The 17,515-nt window shown below is 43.3% G+C and overlaps 1 protein-coding gene across 5 annotated transcripts in view; it reads right to left on the bottom strand.

The window, feature by feature from the left end:
• The window catches only part of GRIA1 (glutamate ionotropic receptor AMPA type subunit 1), a 181,365-nt gene that overhangs the window by 12,285 nt on the left and 151,565 nt on the right, over positions 1-17,515 (bottom strand). For all 5 annotated transcript variants that reach the window (XM_069029136.1, XM_069029140.1, XM_069029139.1 and 2 more), the window contains 2 exons: positions 4,180-4,378; positions 3,439-3,686 (listed from right to left, as the gene is read on the bottom strand). In XM_069029136.1, coding sequence (XP_068885237.1) covers positions 3,439-3,686; positions 4,180-4,378 — 447 coding nt within the window. The remainder of the gene's footprint in view (positions 1-3,438; positions 3,687-4,179; positions 4,379-17,515) is intronic.

The raw sequence follows: 17,515 nt of genomic DNA on the forward strand, positions 1-17,515 counted from the left end.
AGCCCACCATGGCTCTGCCTGTTGGGATTCCATCCGAGCACTGAAGCTTTCACAAGGACTGGGAGCCTCCTTCGGGCAGAATTCAGCCTTCAAAAAGCAAAATCCAGATGCAGCCAAGCTTGCTACCAGTCCAAGAGAAGGCAAAGGTGCAGATTGGAAGGTGGCTGAATATTTTCCCTTTTCAACTCTAACGGAATTGTGGTCAGAGCCTGACTTTGGTTGCATTTAAAGCAAATGGGAACGTGTGAGTGTAGATCCAGAAAGAATCTGACACTAAGTAAATCATAATTATTCTCTCTTCTAAAGCAGAATACAGGTTACTTAGCACTCTGATGCCTGAACCATCTGTGAAAAATTAGTTAACTAATGAGCCAAAATACATCACAGCTTCTATGTGGGTACAAGGTGTTAACAAAGTAAATGTATTGCTGTTTCCCTGAGCACGTTATCTGCAATATGATTTTTGGGGCCATGTGCTGAACATTATGTGTCTTCTTTCCTAGGAAGCTTCATTTCAGTTAATTGTCTCTCCAGCTCTCGGGGGGTACACAGAATAGGCTGGACTACATCTTGACTGTATTTTGATGAAAGACTGAGAAGTCTGGGGTCCTGAATGAAGGTGAGTTTTTAACAGGGAATATTTTGTGTTTACTCACAGACCCTAGGAAAGCTGACTTCTGTCTTATGGAACTTTAATGTCAATATGGCTGCTCTGAAAAACTTGCTCTCACAGATGGTCATCTCAAAAACTTTTCTATTCCCTGAGTTCAGACTTACAGTGAATTTCTTGGGTTTTCTTTCCCCTGTTTTGGAGAATTTGGGTTTTTCCCTCTTTATGATCACTTGTCCAACAGGGGAGAAGATCTCCTGCTGGGTAAGTGGGTGTGTTTTGTAGCAGGGTGAGTATCTCACGTCAGGCAGGATCCCAGCTTGAACTAGCTGGTGTTGAAAGGTGAAATTTCTGCCCTCCCATTTCATGCTCTTCTCAGACATGCCTAAATGCAACTAAATTTTAACATCTGGAGGCCAAAAGAATTTCAAAGCCAGATTCACCTAGTAGGAAGAAGTAACTTGTTTTAGCAGTCCAAGAGACCAAAAGGATGTTCTGAAAGGGCTCTTTGCACCTATTACCATATGTGGAATTATTTCTGGATTTTCAACCTTGTTTTCATTCATCTGTGGCAACATCTTGGCATTGTTTGCCCATGTAGAAGCAAGAAAAATATATGGTGAACGCTCACATAGTATCTCTCTAGGATTCTTTCCTAACTAGCCATCCTAAATGCAGAAAAACTGGTTTAGCTACAATGCCCAGCTTCTAAAACACACCTGATACAAGATAGGCCTGGGTCACAAACCTCCTGCAATCCTGGCTCAGAGCTTTTACTCTGTGGATGGAAGTGAGTGAAGATGGAGACTGAGAGACAGGCTGACCGTGCTGGACAGACGCCTCATGAATGTCACCTTGCTCAGGGCAACCTCTCACGTGCAGGACCCCAGGGGGAAAACAGACACTACATGAGGACTGTAGGGAACTACTGAGATTAAAACAATTAAAACAACAGGAACAAAATGGACACAATGGGACAAAAACCAGACAGGAACTGTTCCAAAGAAACACCATTGGATGGAAAATCAAGCATTCCTCCTTTGCCATTAGGCCCATAAGAAATTTGTTCTACATGCAGCCAGGATGAGAAAGAGGAAACAGAAAGAAATGTTAGGAATTTTTGGAGTCATGCCTAGCAGAGGGATGTTTGGAGTTGCAAAGGTAAAATGATTGATGCGATTTTCTTTCTTGTGGTTTATTTTTCTTAGAAGTATGAAAAATGGCTCCTTCACATGCCAAAAATTACAAGACAGGTAGGATGTTGCTGTTTGTTCATTTTTATAATATTGAAATTAGGATTCAAGATTGATGTTAAATAAATTATTAATTAAATAGAATCAGCTCTGTATCCTAATTTCCATATTTGCAAGAGTGAAAACAAACACTGGAAAGTGTGCAACAGAAAGCATCTCAAAGCTGTGAGAATATGTCCACCTTCAGCTGGAGGAACCTGAGTCATTTCAGAGCCTGAACTGCACTGGATGCAAGAATTACCTTCTGGACCATGTGCTCTGGTGCTTCAGGTTGTCACCTGCAGCAGGTGACATTCGTTTCTCTAAAGATAATGGTGATATGGGAAGTGCTGAATCGAATGTGAGCTGACCTAAGAACTGTAGTAATCAAAATCCTTGGGTCTCACCCACTACCAGCTGATACACCTTTGATTCTTTGGGCTGGCTTTGGCTTGGACACTGTGTGACCAGACAGATTCTTCTGCAAATGGTCATCTAGTAATTATCTAGTTTCCAGAAATCCAGAGATCATGGATTAAATGTCTCTGCATGGGGTCATGTTAGCAAACAAGTATAAGGCCACACATACTGGTCAACATGTTTTCATGGATAAAATACTCAGGAATTAATTAAATACATCGGAGCATCATGCTGATTACTCAAAGCTACAGCTCCTGAGAATTTACTAAACCATTGCCACTCATGTTCCTCATGATTGTAATGTGAAGAATTGGCATGACTGCTGCCAAAAGGAACCACACTTCTGATGTGTCCAAGATCACAGTTCCAGTCTGTGGATGGTGGTAATGCTGTTCTGAGCAGGTCAGTTTTCATGATGGATGCTCACGTCCAAGAGTGTGGCTGTATGCAGTGCCCAAGCTCTGCTACAAACTCAGGCCTGGGTTTGTGCTCTTAAAGAGTTCTTCTTTTCAAAGGAAGGTCTCTGAAGATATTTCACAGGCCACTAGGCAAAGACATGTGGCAGCTGCAGGTCTGGACTCAGAAATGCAGAGTTTGCACCCCTTTGGACTTTCTATAAATTTGGTGCTTGCTGGGATCTGAATTGACTCAGGCAATGAAAATGCCCACCCTTTGCAGGGCTTTTCAAAATGGGCTTCCCACCACTTCCAACGAGCATTTCATTTTAGGAAACACCAAAATGCTTTCCCCATGAGAACTCCCTCTGCAAGCATGGATCCAAGCCAGGGTAATCCCATACTCTTGCAAAGCTGTGCAGTTCACATGGCACAGGATGAGCGTCCCTTCCGGAATAAAGCTCTGTGAAACCAATGGTTACACCACAGCAGCCCCCTGCCATCACCTCATACAGCAGACACATTCATAGCAAATGGATCAGCCAGGATCCAGTTTCCAAATGCAGGGCTTGAAGAATTAGTCACTCCCATTGGTGCTCAGTGGGAGCCGGGCATTTTACTTCCCTGCACATCACACTGAGTGGTCACACCCCTTTTCCTCCACCTCCCCCACCTCCTCGCCCCAAGCTTTTGTGATTAACATGGCAATGGAGATTGAACTGTGTGCATACATTGATTTGCTGGATGGTTTGGCAAAAGGAAGCAAATCCAAGCTACTTACCTCAGTGCAGACCCCTTTGGCGTTGCAATACCATAGCCTTTGGAGTCCAAGTTACCTCCCACCTTCATGGTGTCGCAGGGCTTGCGCTGCTCGATGTACTCGTTCATTGTGGACTCCAAGAGGTATGCATACTTCCCTTTTGACTTCCTCACCCGGATCATCCCCTCTTCTGTCGTCCTCACAAAAACGGAGGGCTCGGCTGACTTCATGTACGTCCACATCTTCTCAAACACTGCTATTTTGGATCGCTGCATAGGACAGCAGAAACCCAACAGAAGCGTTAACAGAGGTTTGGGTGTCCCCTGGGATTTCCAGCTTGGACTGAACACACACCCACACATCAAACTGGCCAAGGAAGCCAAAAGGGGTAACAGGATTACCACTTCTGCACCAGGGCCCAGACCAATCCCTGATCTTCTGGCCCATATTTATGTACGGGGTGATTTTGCAGATCAAACCAAGGGCAAACCAAGCTGGAAATCTGGAGGCGGTTTCATTTGGAGTTGCTCAGAGAAGCTCCTCGGTAATGTGGGGAAGCACATGGATATTCCATATTTGTGTTCACAACTACAGAATATCACCTGCACTGGAGTCACTGCCAATCTTCTGGCAGGCTGTAACATAGTGAGGGGAAGCAAGTGAAAAAAACCAGGCCTGAGCTGAGAACGAGAGAGGACGGACCTGGAGGATGGGTCAAACAAGAAGCTAAGAAAAACGTTTGCATTAAAGTTTCCTTTTTACCCTAAAAAATTCTTTAGTGGAGCCAGCTTCCAGGGTCCCATAAGCGATTTCAGTCTGCTTGGCCAAGTCCTCTGCGCTCTCGATGGGAGACACCATCCTCTCCACGGTGAGGAAGGCAGCCAGGTTAGCTGTGTAGGAGGATATGATGATCAAGGTGAAGAACCACCAGACGCCACCGACTATGCGGCCAGAGAGAGACCTGGGCACAGAGAGGAGAGTCAGACAGGAGGAGGGTGAAGGTCTAAAAGGTGCAGCTTGCTCTTTCAGGCCCATCATTTATGTGACCATTTACTCAAAGTCACTCTCCAGCCACTTCCAAGGAAGCCAGAAGTCTGTCTCAGTTCTTACTTTACTTTTAAAAGTGTTGATGTAATTAGAGTGGAAATAAAAAATTCACAGTGAAAAAATATTAGCAATAAACAGAGAGAATTTTCTTTGATTTTCAACTTCTTTCAGAGCACAATATTAATAATAAGACATGGAGATAATTATGAGAGAGTTTAGCTGGGCAAGGGACAATGCCCACCAACAATATCTCTGTCAAGGTCTCTGTTGTGCCATGTACCCCTGGCAGGAAGGAGCACCAGCATGGAGCCAGACCAGACACACAGCCCAGCTGTGATCTGTTGGTGAGCTCCACCAATCACCTGAAGTTTAAAAAACAACCCCTGTGTTTTTCTGCAAGACATACTGAAGCTCAGAGAGGAGTTATGGTCTTAATGAATAATTTGCCTACTGACATTCTCTCTTTTGTATTCAGCAGATGGTTAGACAAGATGTTCATAATAATGCTTTAAAACCTAGGTGTTTTGTACTGTCTGCAATCAAATAGCCAATTAACTGTAACCATTCGATAGCTATAGAGGCAGATAAGTCAAGCAGGCATTAATTAAAATCTTTTCAAATAATTTTTAAGAGTGGAAGATGATTTTAGAATGATGTCAGTATTCAGGCATTCTGTCTAAATTATTTATATGATCCTTCTCTAGATGCAGAGCACCGTCCCAGACAGAAGGGAACACACAATTCTGTTTGATAAAACCAGACAGCCTGACAAAGGGGGACCTGCCTGTGAGAAACATAATTTATTTCTCCATGGGGGACCATGTTTCACATTGTCTTTCTGCTGATCTGAGTCACTCTGCAGAAATATGGTTTATGGGATGGTAACAGAGACATCCCAGTCCAGCTGGGGGCTAAAAATTAGGTGAGATAAATGTGACCATCTTGCTTCCCATCTGCAGAGAACACTCATCCTGCAGGACTGTCAGCATATACAGCTTTACCATTTGTTTCATATTTGGAGAGGGACTGGGGAGGGAGGCAGCTATAGATTCAACTCACACATCTTCAGATTGATGAGGAAGGGGAAGAAAATTAGTCTGGATGATGTGTGCTCAGGGAAGGAAGCTCTCAGAAAAGGCACAGAGGCATTAAACAAAAGTAACCAGATAATGTCAAATACAACAATCTCTGCTGATGAAGGCCACTTTGAGCTGGCAAAATCCATTTGCATGGCAAATAATCACATTCATCTCCAGCTGCAAATTATACAGCCCTTCCTTCCTGATGAAGCTGGGATATTTCTGCGACTCATTTCAGTCGCTTCAGCTACAGTCAGCCCGATTCCTGCCTCCAGACCCTCGACATCCTGGTGGTATTCACCACCAGCTAATCCCAGGGGGCTGCCTGCTGTCAGCTGCAGATGGCTTACACTTCCCAGCTTCACACCTGGCACTGACAGCATGGAAAAGTAATTTTGGGGTGTTGAGCCTGGATGGTAACAGGGAGGGCTGAGGGAAGAGGGAGAAGGGGCTGTTTCTTTCCCCTGGGAGATAGAAGGATGCAGACAGGATTCATGTGTCCATCATAGACCAGCCCCATCTGGGCTGTCTCTGCTGCTGGTGCTGGTCATTCCTCCTCATGGCATAAGGAGGGATGTGCTCACTCTCACAGACTGTGGAGGAAAGGAGAGGAGGTCAGCAGCTTGCTAGGACTGCCAGCATGGCTGGGGCCTCGTGTGTGTGATGTTTTGTTGCAGACACTGCTAGTGGGCAATGTTTTCCCTCATTGTTGGATTGACTTGGAGCTGGAAGCTGTGAACCAAAACTGCTGAAATGCACAGCAGAGAAAACACTCAGCACATGGGATCTACAGGACACAGCCCTTTTGCTCCATGGCTGTGCAGCATTTAGCACAAGGAAGAGCTGGCAGGTGATGGAGGCTCTGGAAGGACAGAAGAATTCAAAAAAGAATGGAATGACAGTCATGATAAACATCACACAAGCAGATGTGATCCCCTGTGACACCCCCATGGCTCAGGAGCAGTGAACACTGAACAGAACAAGGTGGATTTCTCTTGTCTGTTTAGACTCTGAGCCAATGCCTGTTACTGCTGACCATGGCAAGTGCTTGGAAAGGCAATATCTGTCAGCACCTTGCTCTGCTGCTTCTGTAGACCCAGCAGAAGAACCGCAGTGCCTCCATCACAGGGCACATTTGCAAAGTGCCTTTGTAATTTAGGAGATAATGTCTGATTTCTGGAAGTGACTTCAACGCTAGGGAGCTAAAAGCCTGGTCAAAAACCACTGGGACACAGAATTATGTTTATGCTCCAGTAAAAACAGTCACAGAGGAGTAGATATATCTCATACTTTGAAGTCACTATGAGGTTTTGAAAGTCTCACTCTGGAGCTAGGTAACAAAAAATGACCTTGCACCTGACCAACAGAAATGTTCTGCAGCTTGAGCCTTGTCTCATGTTCTTTTCTCTTCACTGATGGGCGCTATGGGGTTTAAATCCTCTTGCATGAGGTTGTGTCCCTGTACCTGTTCAAGCATAACATGAAAGAATCAGCTCCCTGCTGAGTGGAAATGAGTCAGTAACTCTGCAGAGCTAAGAGGAGATGGAGCACCCTGGTTAGGACTTTAAAGATGTGCTAAGGTTCAGATATTTGGATCTGTCTATTTGACCTCTGGATTAATTAATGCTCATTATTACAGTAATCCTTGCAAATATCAGGGTCTAAAAAAATTGGGCTAAAATAAGCAAGGGTAACAGCATAAGAGGCTTTAATGAATGGCTAATTCTGGGGTGTAAAAAGGGGTAAAATACCTGAATAGACCAGACTGTACATTTTTCAACCTGTGTTATTTCTTCTGCACCTAGACTCTTCTTTCCTACATAATCTAAATGAAGATAACTTGGTTTCTTCTTCTACCCCTGCCTGTGCTGTGTAAAATAACACACATATCCCCACTCTTCTCCCTGGCTTGGGATCCTGCCTGTCCCTCACAGAACTGGCAAGAACAGGAAGCTCCTTTCCATCATTACCCTTGCAGGAATAAGTAGTAAATACTCTGCCCTCATTACCCACAGTGCACAATCTACTTAAAATTAGAGCTGGCTGGGAACCAAGATTTCAGGACCGTGGAAAACTCTGAAATTGTAAATAAAACCTTAATATTCTCATTTGGAATGCAAAGATAACGGTTGCAAGTGTCCTCTAAAAGTAGCACTCTGAAAATGATTGTTTTGGGTCTATCCAAGCTTTGCCTTTTGCTATTACTTATAGTTTAATTTCTGAAGGGCTAAATGGTAGAATTTTTAACATGGTAAACAATTTTTTTTCTGCTTTCTCATTACAAATAATTTTCTTTCAGCTTTTATAATACATTAAATTCTTACCTACTGCATGCATAATTTAAAAGATAATTCTGAAATGTGCTATTTTAAATGGGCCTAATAAAAATACTGCAGATGACCAAGCTGAAAGTAATAATTTTGATTTTCTTACTTACATTTGCTTTTCTTACTTACTTTATTTTCTTACTTTCCTTGTAAAAGCAAGTGCATTTGCCAGCAGAAAACAGAAGGGAATTGAAGTTCCCTTTGTTCTCATGAAGAGATTCATTTTAATGTTTTAGCCTTAGCATTGATGGATTCATACAGAAATAGAAAATCATGCAGCTATAATCTCATTTCTTAAAACAAAATGCAATCCTTGATCAAACAATTTTCCCTTCGATTTTATCCCTCATGGAAGGTAGGAAAAGCTGGCAGGACTTTGCCTCTGCTTTGCCATCTATTAGAAGAGAACAATACATTTTTGCAAAACCATATTAACAAGATCATCAGAAAGTATACAGAGTAAACCTCATTGGACAACTGTTCAAGCACCCTCTCAGTTCTCTCCCACTTCTCCCTTCCCCCTCTTCAAATCCATTCCTTACGGAGAATTACACCTAAACTGACAGTGTTTTAATTAGAAGAGCAAATCTGGGATTCTGAAGCCATACTTGCTTTGGGAGGATTTCCCAGATTTGCTGTTAAATTCAAGTCTAATAAAGGCTCACTTACTCAACTGACATATTTGTCACTGAATGAATTTATGCAAAACTGTTGAAAGAAAAGCTCTTCTGTGCCTGTGCTACTGATTGTGGGTCAAACCCACTTTTGGTCTCCTACCTACACAGAGCCTCTGATCTCCAACACTACTCTGTGAATTTGGTACAGATCTTGACGATTCCATGGTTCTATCTGAAATCTGACTCAATAGTGGATTAATTGCATGCATTTTGCACCAGTTTTGCTCTTATTTTAAGTAAATTTTCAACATTAAACTCTGTCAATGTAAAGAGCTTTGCTTTTCCTCTGTGTCACAGACCATCTGGCATGGTTGGTCTCACCACTTTCCCTCCACCTCTGACACAAACCCCGGAGTTTCTCAAAAGGCAAAGGAAGAAACTCAGTGTGGGGTTGTGGAGCTGGGATCAGCTCTGGGTGCATCCATCAAGTGCAGACCTCAGAGCTCTTATCCTCTTACTCTCTGCTGTGCCATGGAGAGTTTTGAATGAGATAACAACTGTTTGCCACAAAATTCAAGGGATCATAATGCAAGTTTCTCTGTACATGATGCACTACTAATTTTCTTGCCATATTAGTTTGCTTTTACTTATTACTGAATCCCAGCTCCTGGTACAAGAGTCTGGAGTCCTGACTGCAATGCTGGGTTTTAACGTGCAGGGTCAGGAAAACCCTTACAAGTACAGAAGTAAGAATGTTTTCCACTGATATTCTCTTTTACCTCTCCCAGAGGTACAAATTCCTTCTTCCTCTCTCACAACTTTTCTACAGAGCTAAGAGCTGCATATTTTGGCTCCCTGTGGGTAACATTAACCAGAGAGACAGGGTAAGGCAGCTGAGGGTACACAGGTACTGGGAGTCCCATGCTGGCCCTGTCCTGCTTTTCTTTCTCTAATTCTTGTTTAAAATAAATAAATAAATAAATAAACAAACAAATAAATAAATTAGGGCTTCTTAACTTTTGTATATGGGCTGGAGATCTGCTCTTGTGACTTCAGGCAAATCCTGCCAGTTCATCTGACCCCCAAAGCCACCATGCTGGAAGGAGGCAGTATGGATTAAGGAATCCCAGCAGAAGTCCCTTTAAGAAGGGGCCTTGTGGATGCTCACTGTGTAAATATTGCATCAACTGAATGTAATCTCTGCAAATACACAGAATCTCCCAGATTCAACAGGGGGATGTATATCTGTGAGGCGTTAATTATAAATCATGGTTTATTTACTGTTTCTTTCCGCCAAAACTAATGGCTTTGGACAGCAGTGTATGCTCCCTCTCCTACTATTTCATCTCTTCTTTTGCAGAATATGTTGGCACTTTTTTCCCCCTTCAATTTCCCTTTAATGGGCAAAACCTCATTCTAAAGTGAGTTCTCCTGCTTAGTCAGAAATGCATCATGCCACTTGTGGTTCTCCAGTCATTGGGCCTTGGATTACTGCAGTGCTAAGTATAAGCATGACTGCATGGAGCAGCTTCGTGCTGTTTTCAAGACATTCACTTAGCATTTTGACAGGCAAGAGGTGCCTAAGCCTAATCAGAGGACTAGTATCCATGAACTGGGCTTTTCTGTTCCCTGTGAAGCCCTGCTACTTTATGGGATCCTGGACAGCTTACTTCATCTCTCTAATTTAGTTCCCAGCTGTGGAAGAAGAGGTTGAATCACATTTATGAACCTGTCCTAGGTGGGTGGCCTGAAGCGCTGGCCACTAGGTGGAATTTACCTCTGAGCTGCTGCTTTGCCCAATTCCCCTTCCTGAGACACTCAATCCCAACAGGCAGAGGCAGCATCGAATGGGCCAGCCCCGCAGGGGTGATGTGTGCACTCAACAGTACTTTGCAGCTTGTGCCCTTGTGTGTCCTCAACTGATCCAAAACAACACCTGTGGATACTCAACAAACACAACTCACCTGCTCAACTAGTGGGGTGTTGGAAGCACTAGATGCCAAGCAAACCTGGACTGACATGGGCAGCAAGCCCGCTTCAACTTCAGCAGGTCCCATGAAAACTCTCCAACAGGGCAGAACTGCAGGACTGAGGTAAGTCCTTCACTCGAGGGACTTGCCATCCCTGCACAGCATCCCTGGCTGCTGAAATGAGATGTTTAATCCTAAAAATGCAGGATAACACACTCAACTCTTCCAGAGGGCTGCTAAAAACAGTACAAGTGCAGGGCTAGGATAGAGGGATGATGTGGAACACTAAGAAAAAATAAGAGTGTAGTTGAAAGGCAGAGAGGTAGATCTGAAGACAGGCACCGTCATCCTCTGAAGTACAGGCACAGTGTGCCTCTCCCCGCTGCAGACAGGGTGGTTTAAGGGATGAATGTTTAGATAGTGGTTTGCTGAGAAACACGTGGTCAATTTGGGCTGCTTGGCAGCTCCAGAGAAAGGCAAAGTCATCCCTCTTCTGCTATTTGCCAGCTGACGCTACAAGGAATAAAACCCCAACTCTTGTCATGCCTTTGTGCAAAAATTTCACTGTATAAAAGGCTCTTCATGTATTTTTCTCACTCTGATGACATTTGTTCGCTTTGCTGAGAAAAACTCACAAGGTGACAAGCATAAAATTTTGTCAGAAGTAGTTGCTGGAGAGCCCCAGGAGATTCATTATTCAGGAACTTCCTCAACCTCAGGTGGCCCCAAATCTAACAGCACTCATCCATCTTTTTGAACAACAGCTTATTGTGCCAATGTCCTTTACTGAGTTGCTGTGTTCCATATGCTCTCCCACAGTCTCTTCTTCAAAGTCTACTTGATGAAAAAGCTTTTTTTCCCCAAAAGATTTAATATGTTTTGGATTATATGCCATCAGTTCTTCATTTTTTTTCAAGATCCTCTTTAGCCATCTACATTTGCTCACGTGAGAGCTCTGTTTCTGAGACTTCTGGGCAATAATGCTACAATAACCTACTTCAGACTTCTTCCAGGGTGTCTTGCCTTGGTTCATTTTGATTTTTTTTTTCCTGTCTTTTGTCAGATTTCCCAATCCGATGAGAGAAGGGCTTTGCTCTGGAAGGGAGAGTATTTTCTGTACTGGAAGATATTCTCTCTGAGCAATATTTCCAAATATTCCCTTTATTTTCTCTCTCATTTCTAATTTAAAATGTGATTCTTCACCAAGAGTGTACAAGTGGGATTTTCTCTAGTTTCACTTTTGAGCCTTTCTTTTTTGTACAGGGACATACTATATCTCTTGTAGAAGTGGTGAGGAATGAATCTGCTCCCCCCAGACAGTGTTTTTAGAAGAGCTTTATGTGTGCAGGTGTGCCCATCTTTTAACATTAAAACTCCCAAACTGTGAAGGGAAGACATGTTCAGTGTTTCTGCTGCCCCTATTTCACCTGCTAAAATCCATTTGGTGATTTTTAGAATTTTTTGTTAAGGCTTCAGAAGCACTGTTGAGATGAAAAGCTGCCCCCTCCTTCTGTTTCCCTCTCTGCAGCCTGAGATTTTGCTTCTTATTGCAAGCTTCAAGAAATGAGACAGATGAGAAAATTCCTCCTGTGGGAGAGCATCCTTTGCACTTGACTCCTGCAGCTGGACCCTTGTGGACTCTTCATCACGTCTCACACCTATATACAGGGTACAAGTACTTATTTTATTGCTTTTCCCTTTCACCATATGAGGACTCATCTCCTTCCTTTCTACTCCTCTATTCACACACTCGCCTTCTATTACTCCTCATCAGTCTGTGTTGGGAGAATTCATTAGTGTATATAACATGCTTTGAAGTTGTCCAAATAACAGTGATGTAACACTTTTGCACTTCTATAGACTCTTTTATCTGAAGATCAAAGTAGTAAGTTATGATTACCATGATTGGATTATTGCTGCTTAGCCTTTGGATCTGAGGGTAAGCAGCAACTCTTCTGGGTAGGCACTAATCAAAATTACTGCGTGATTTTATTAAATAGATTGAATTCCATCAAGTGTGCTGCTGCTGTTTAAGGAAAGGGCTGCGTGCACGAGCTGTGTGCCCTTTCCTGCCATCTGAGCAGATGAATCAGCTGCTCTCCAGCTGCTCCTTTGATCCCCGTGAAAATGGAAGGAAGACCAAGACAGCATGGAGGACTTCAGAGGTGACACCATGCTCTGCCGTCTCCAACTCCAGACCCCACCCAAGCACACAAGGGTTTTGTCCCGGTTTCTTAGCACGACCCACATTCTGCTTTTCCCAGTTACTCGGCTTCCTTAAGCCTTTCACAATGGATAACATGGTACCTCTGTCCTATTTGAACAAATCTGTTTTCACCTGCTCACCATCTTGGGGTGTTACAGTGCACATCATTGTACATTGCACATTACATTGCACATACACATTCGGTGTATGAATGAATTCCTGAACTTTTAATGAAAAGAGATATGGTGCTTCCACAGTTATAAGGACAAGTAGTAGGGATAAAATCTGAGACAAAGGCAGAATAGGTCCAATAAATGCCAAATTCCATTGGAATAAAGGCAGAACTCTGAGCCTCCCAGTGGAAGGCCAGCTGTGGGGATAAAATCAGCAAAGAGCAGCTGTGGATGCTTTTTGTGTTGTGAGCCAGAGCAATTTGAACAGAGGAGTTCAAAGCTCATTCGACTGTGTATCCAGTGAGTGTGCACATGATATCTCAGTGCTGATAAAAGTAATGTACATCATATGGAAGAGTTATTTAAGCAGTGAAAACATGCTCAGGGCTTCCCATCTTAGCTACAACATTTTTTTGGAGTGCCAACATTAAAGCAGTGTGTGACAGGCAGCCTTGCAGAGGACACCACCTGAGGGAGACGGAGGTCGTTCAGCTCCTCAGAACCCTTATTCTTTGACAAAAACACTTGGCAGTCGACCTAACTATTAGAGAGACACAGCCATGCACAGTCCTGACTGCAGACCCCAGCTGAGCTGACTGCTCAGGAATAACTTGTTATCGACAGGAAAGGAAATGAAAAAAAGTCTTCTTTTACTTCTTTTACAGCTTCTCTTACTGACTGAAAATCAGCAAGTCCAAGTACAGCATAATAGGGGGTCCCTGGAGGCTCAGTGAGTCTCCTGCTGCAGTCAGGGAGAAGGTTGCAAGTGTCAGGAGGCAGCCCTGTAAATCTTAGTGCTCCTCACAATCCTGAGCCACTGTCCACCATTAGAAACCCAAGCAGCACATGCCAGTTCCATGTCAGGGATCACAGAATGGTGTGGGTTGAAAGGGATCTTAAAGTTCATTTCATTCCAACCCTGTGTCATGGGCAGGGACACTTCTCACAGGTTGCTCCAAGCCCTGTCCAACCTGACTTTGAACTTTTCCAGGGATGGGGCAGCCACATCTTCTCTGAGCAACCTGTGTCAGGGCCTCACCACCCTCACAGGGAAGAATTTCTTCCTAATATCTGTTCCAAATCTACCCTCTTTCAGATGCCCTAATAAAACTTCCCAAGATTTAAAAAAAAAAAAAAAAAAGGGGTAATGCACTTTCCCCCCTGCTATTTTCAACTTTGTTTTCAATGAGAAACATGAGAAACATTTATTTAGTCCTGAAGAAAGAAATTGCAGAAGTATTTTTAGGCTAATATATCTGCTTTTAGATGAAGTGTTTGATGACTTATTTTAAACACAGCTGGTGGAACCATTAGTGAATCTGTCACTCAATGGGGGGAGTTTCAGCAAATTTCTTGCTGTACTCCAGCAACCTCAGTGCTGAAGGCCCAAAGTCAGAGCTGTGGGAAAGTGACAGTGCCTGACAGGGAAAGCACCCTGAAGAAGTAGCTTACAGGTCAGTGGGGGAAGCATTCATTACCTCTGCAGCATTTAGACATTTTCAGGTGGCGGAATGTGCAAATTCAAAAGACTCATTTTTGCTTTACAGAAGAAATTGCGTCTTCCAACAATGCTCTTTTGGCTGGTTATTTCCTCCTTCTGAGTCCTCTGTATCCTTCAGCATTTTCCCAAATGAAAAAAAAAGGATGACTATTTTAAAAGAATTTCCATTTTCCCCTGGCTGCCACACTCTGGTTGCCATGGAAGTACACAGACTCCAAAGGGGACTGTTTAGTTGGATATTGTGCAGTTTGTCAAGCTGTTCCTCTGGTGAGTCACTTTCCCTGGTTAAGTGCATTTTAGAAATAAGTGTGGTCATCAGTTCCTGGTGATTTGCAAGTGCTGCTGTTACCCTGTGACCTGAATTTGCTCTCCCTGGACATAATTAACTCTGCCAGGTAGAGATAATTGCAACATCATTGGATACACTTTTATAAGGAAAGGAGACTTTTCCAGAAGCTGAAGTCCCGATTTTCTTACTTTTATGCTCAAAGAAAGTCAGCTCACCGGTTCAAGCAAACCACCACCAATAAATGAACCTGAGCTTTGTCCCCACAGAACCATTAAGGTTGGAAAAGCCCTCTGAGATCATCGAGTCCAGCCATGACCACAGCACTGCCATTACAGTTCACCATTAAACCACATCCCCAAGTGGCACATCCACACACATTTTGAATGCTTCCAGGGATGGCAATTCCACCACTTCCCTGGGCAGCCTGTTCCAATGCCTGACCACCATTCCAGTGAAGAAATTTTTCCTAAACTCTAATCTAAACCTCCCCTGGTGCAATTTGAGGCCATTTCGAAGGCAGATGCTTGGAGAGTCAGAGAAGACGCTTACTGAAATCAAGAAGAGTCATCAGATAAATACCCCTGCTCAGCCTTCTTTTCAGGAAGGAATTAAATTCCTTTTGATTGCTAAATGCAGCTGGTTCTAATTTCTCTAATTCTAAATTTTTAGCAAAATAAGTAAGTACCCTGCAAATGTAAGTTTACAAAAGATGGAACAGAAATAATTTCCTTGAAAAAGTCCAAATCAAACCTCTCACCAAAAAAAAACCCCTCAAAAACCCCCACAACATTTTTTTTTTTGTCTAATCAATTTCTGATTTAGATTTTGCCTCAAAACTGGATAAAACCTTTCAGTACTGGGAAGATCTTGACAAAATTTAAAAGTGCTGCTGTCTTTCAAAATCTGAAGTCTCCTGTGACTTCTTCCAATTGGGCTAAAGGGAAATGTAAATAAACAGGAAAAACAGCAGAGGAAAATGCTCAGCATTAATTACAGGTACATAATAAATACCTTGTTCGCTCTTCCCCAGACAAACCACTCTGATGGAGTGTGGCAGAGAGCCTGAGAAGGAGTGCAGTGAACATGAGCACACTGAATAGATCAGCCAGAGCGCTGTTTCCATGTCACAAAAAACAAATAACAACGTCCACAAGATGCCTATAAATAATAGATTGTATCTATTGACTGGAGAGCAGCCAGCATCTATCTCTCTCCTTCCTGCCTGGGAGTGCAGCCATTCATCATCTCTGCCAGCAAACCTCCCTGCTCAGCACACCCAGCCCTCCCAGACAGGGGTCACTGCTTGGCACAATCCCCTGCACCCTGCAAAGCCTCTGGGTCTGGACTTTGCAGGCGAGTGAAGACCCTGTTAACTCTTTGTCCCAAGCCAGCTGGAGGGGGGATTGTACCTTGTGCTACATCTCCTTGCACACATTAAACCCCACAGTCTTTAGGGCACACTGGTGTGACCCGACCATTTCCCAGCAGTGGTCCCTGGTGGGGCCTTGCACAGAGGAGCACAGAGTCTCTCCCTGCTGGTGCAGCCCTGCTGATGCTCCCAAAGCATCCCCTGTCAAGCCTGGCTCTCTCTCAGACACAGATGGGATGAAAGCTTCATCCACCATTTCACTCCCAGCACAGGCTGACCACGACATCTCCAGCTCTGTTCTCAATCAGACAGATTATTATGAGTGATTTCAAGCCGTGTCGTCCAGGTATTGTGACAAGTTTCCCTAATGTGTCATGATATGAGTAGGCATTTCCCTTCTACTCACAGTATATTTTGGTCTGAATTCAAAATATGCATATTTTTTGTTTCAATGATAAAGAGAGGCCCCAGGAAGTTGGGCTAATTTTTGGAGATCTTTATTTAATTTTCCTCTGACGGGGCACAAAGGATGTCTGCATTCACTAGGGGATATTGTGTGATATTTATCCACCTGCTGAACTTGAGATGGGACAAGACTCCTATAATCAACTCAGCTGAGAGTAACTGTCTATTCTATCTCATGATATCTTCAAATGGAGAATAAATGCCTTTCTGGAAGATCTGTTTTAACCAAATGTGTTTCATTTTAGTCAAACATAAATTTTCTGAGTCACGGGGAGAGTAACACGATTAAATTTAATAGTTTCCAATATATAAGAAGTCTCTTTTGGGCTCAAACCTTATGAAGCAACACATTTTATGATAACAAAAAATAGAAGATCAAGATAGGAAGCTGACAAGAGATGCTATTTTGCTCCCTGTTTTTCCATCCTTTCCACAACAGTCAAATTATTTATTTTGCAGAAAATGATGGAGAAGATGAAAAATTCTCATGCCTTGTTTTGCTGCAGAGGAGGTTGGGAAGCCCAAACATCCCCACAGTCTCCTTCTCAAAGGCCTCGACTCCATCCTAAGCGAGGAATGGCAGCAACATGCTGGACTTTAGCAAGGTCCTACTCTCCACAGCTGCTACACACTGCAGTTATTTCAAGCTCTGAAGACAATTTATCAAATTACAGTTCTGAAAATGGTACAGTGTGAGTCATATTTACTTCACATTTCTCTTCCTGCAGGCTCTCGCTATTGGCTGTGAGTTATTTATTACCTCTGATGCCTGCTCTGAGAAGCTCCTTTCTGGGTCTGTATTTCACATTTAATGAGTGCTTTTGCAATTTCATGACCGTTTTCTGAAGCTAAGGTGGCACTTTGCAAAGTCTAATGGTTTATAGCCTGTTTCAGACTTCACTGATTCCTGCTTGTCACTATGGAATTGTGCACAGCTCCGAGCTGTTGTTTCTCCCCAACCCTACTGTGTCTCAGCCCGTGTTTTGAAAGCTTTAAGGGCAACAATAGGGGCTATCTCACCTCAGCCAGGAAACATTAGTCCATGTGGTAGGGAC

This window comes from Aphelocoma coerulescens, chromosome 13 (genome assembly GCF_041296385.1).
Source record: "Aphelocoma coerulescens isolate FSJ_1873_10779 chromosome 13, UR_Acoe_1.0, whole genome shotgun sequence".
Lineage (NCBI taxonomy): Eukaryota > Metazoa > Chordata > Aves > Passeriformes > Corvidae > Aphelocoma > Aphelocoma coerulescens.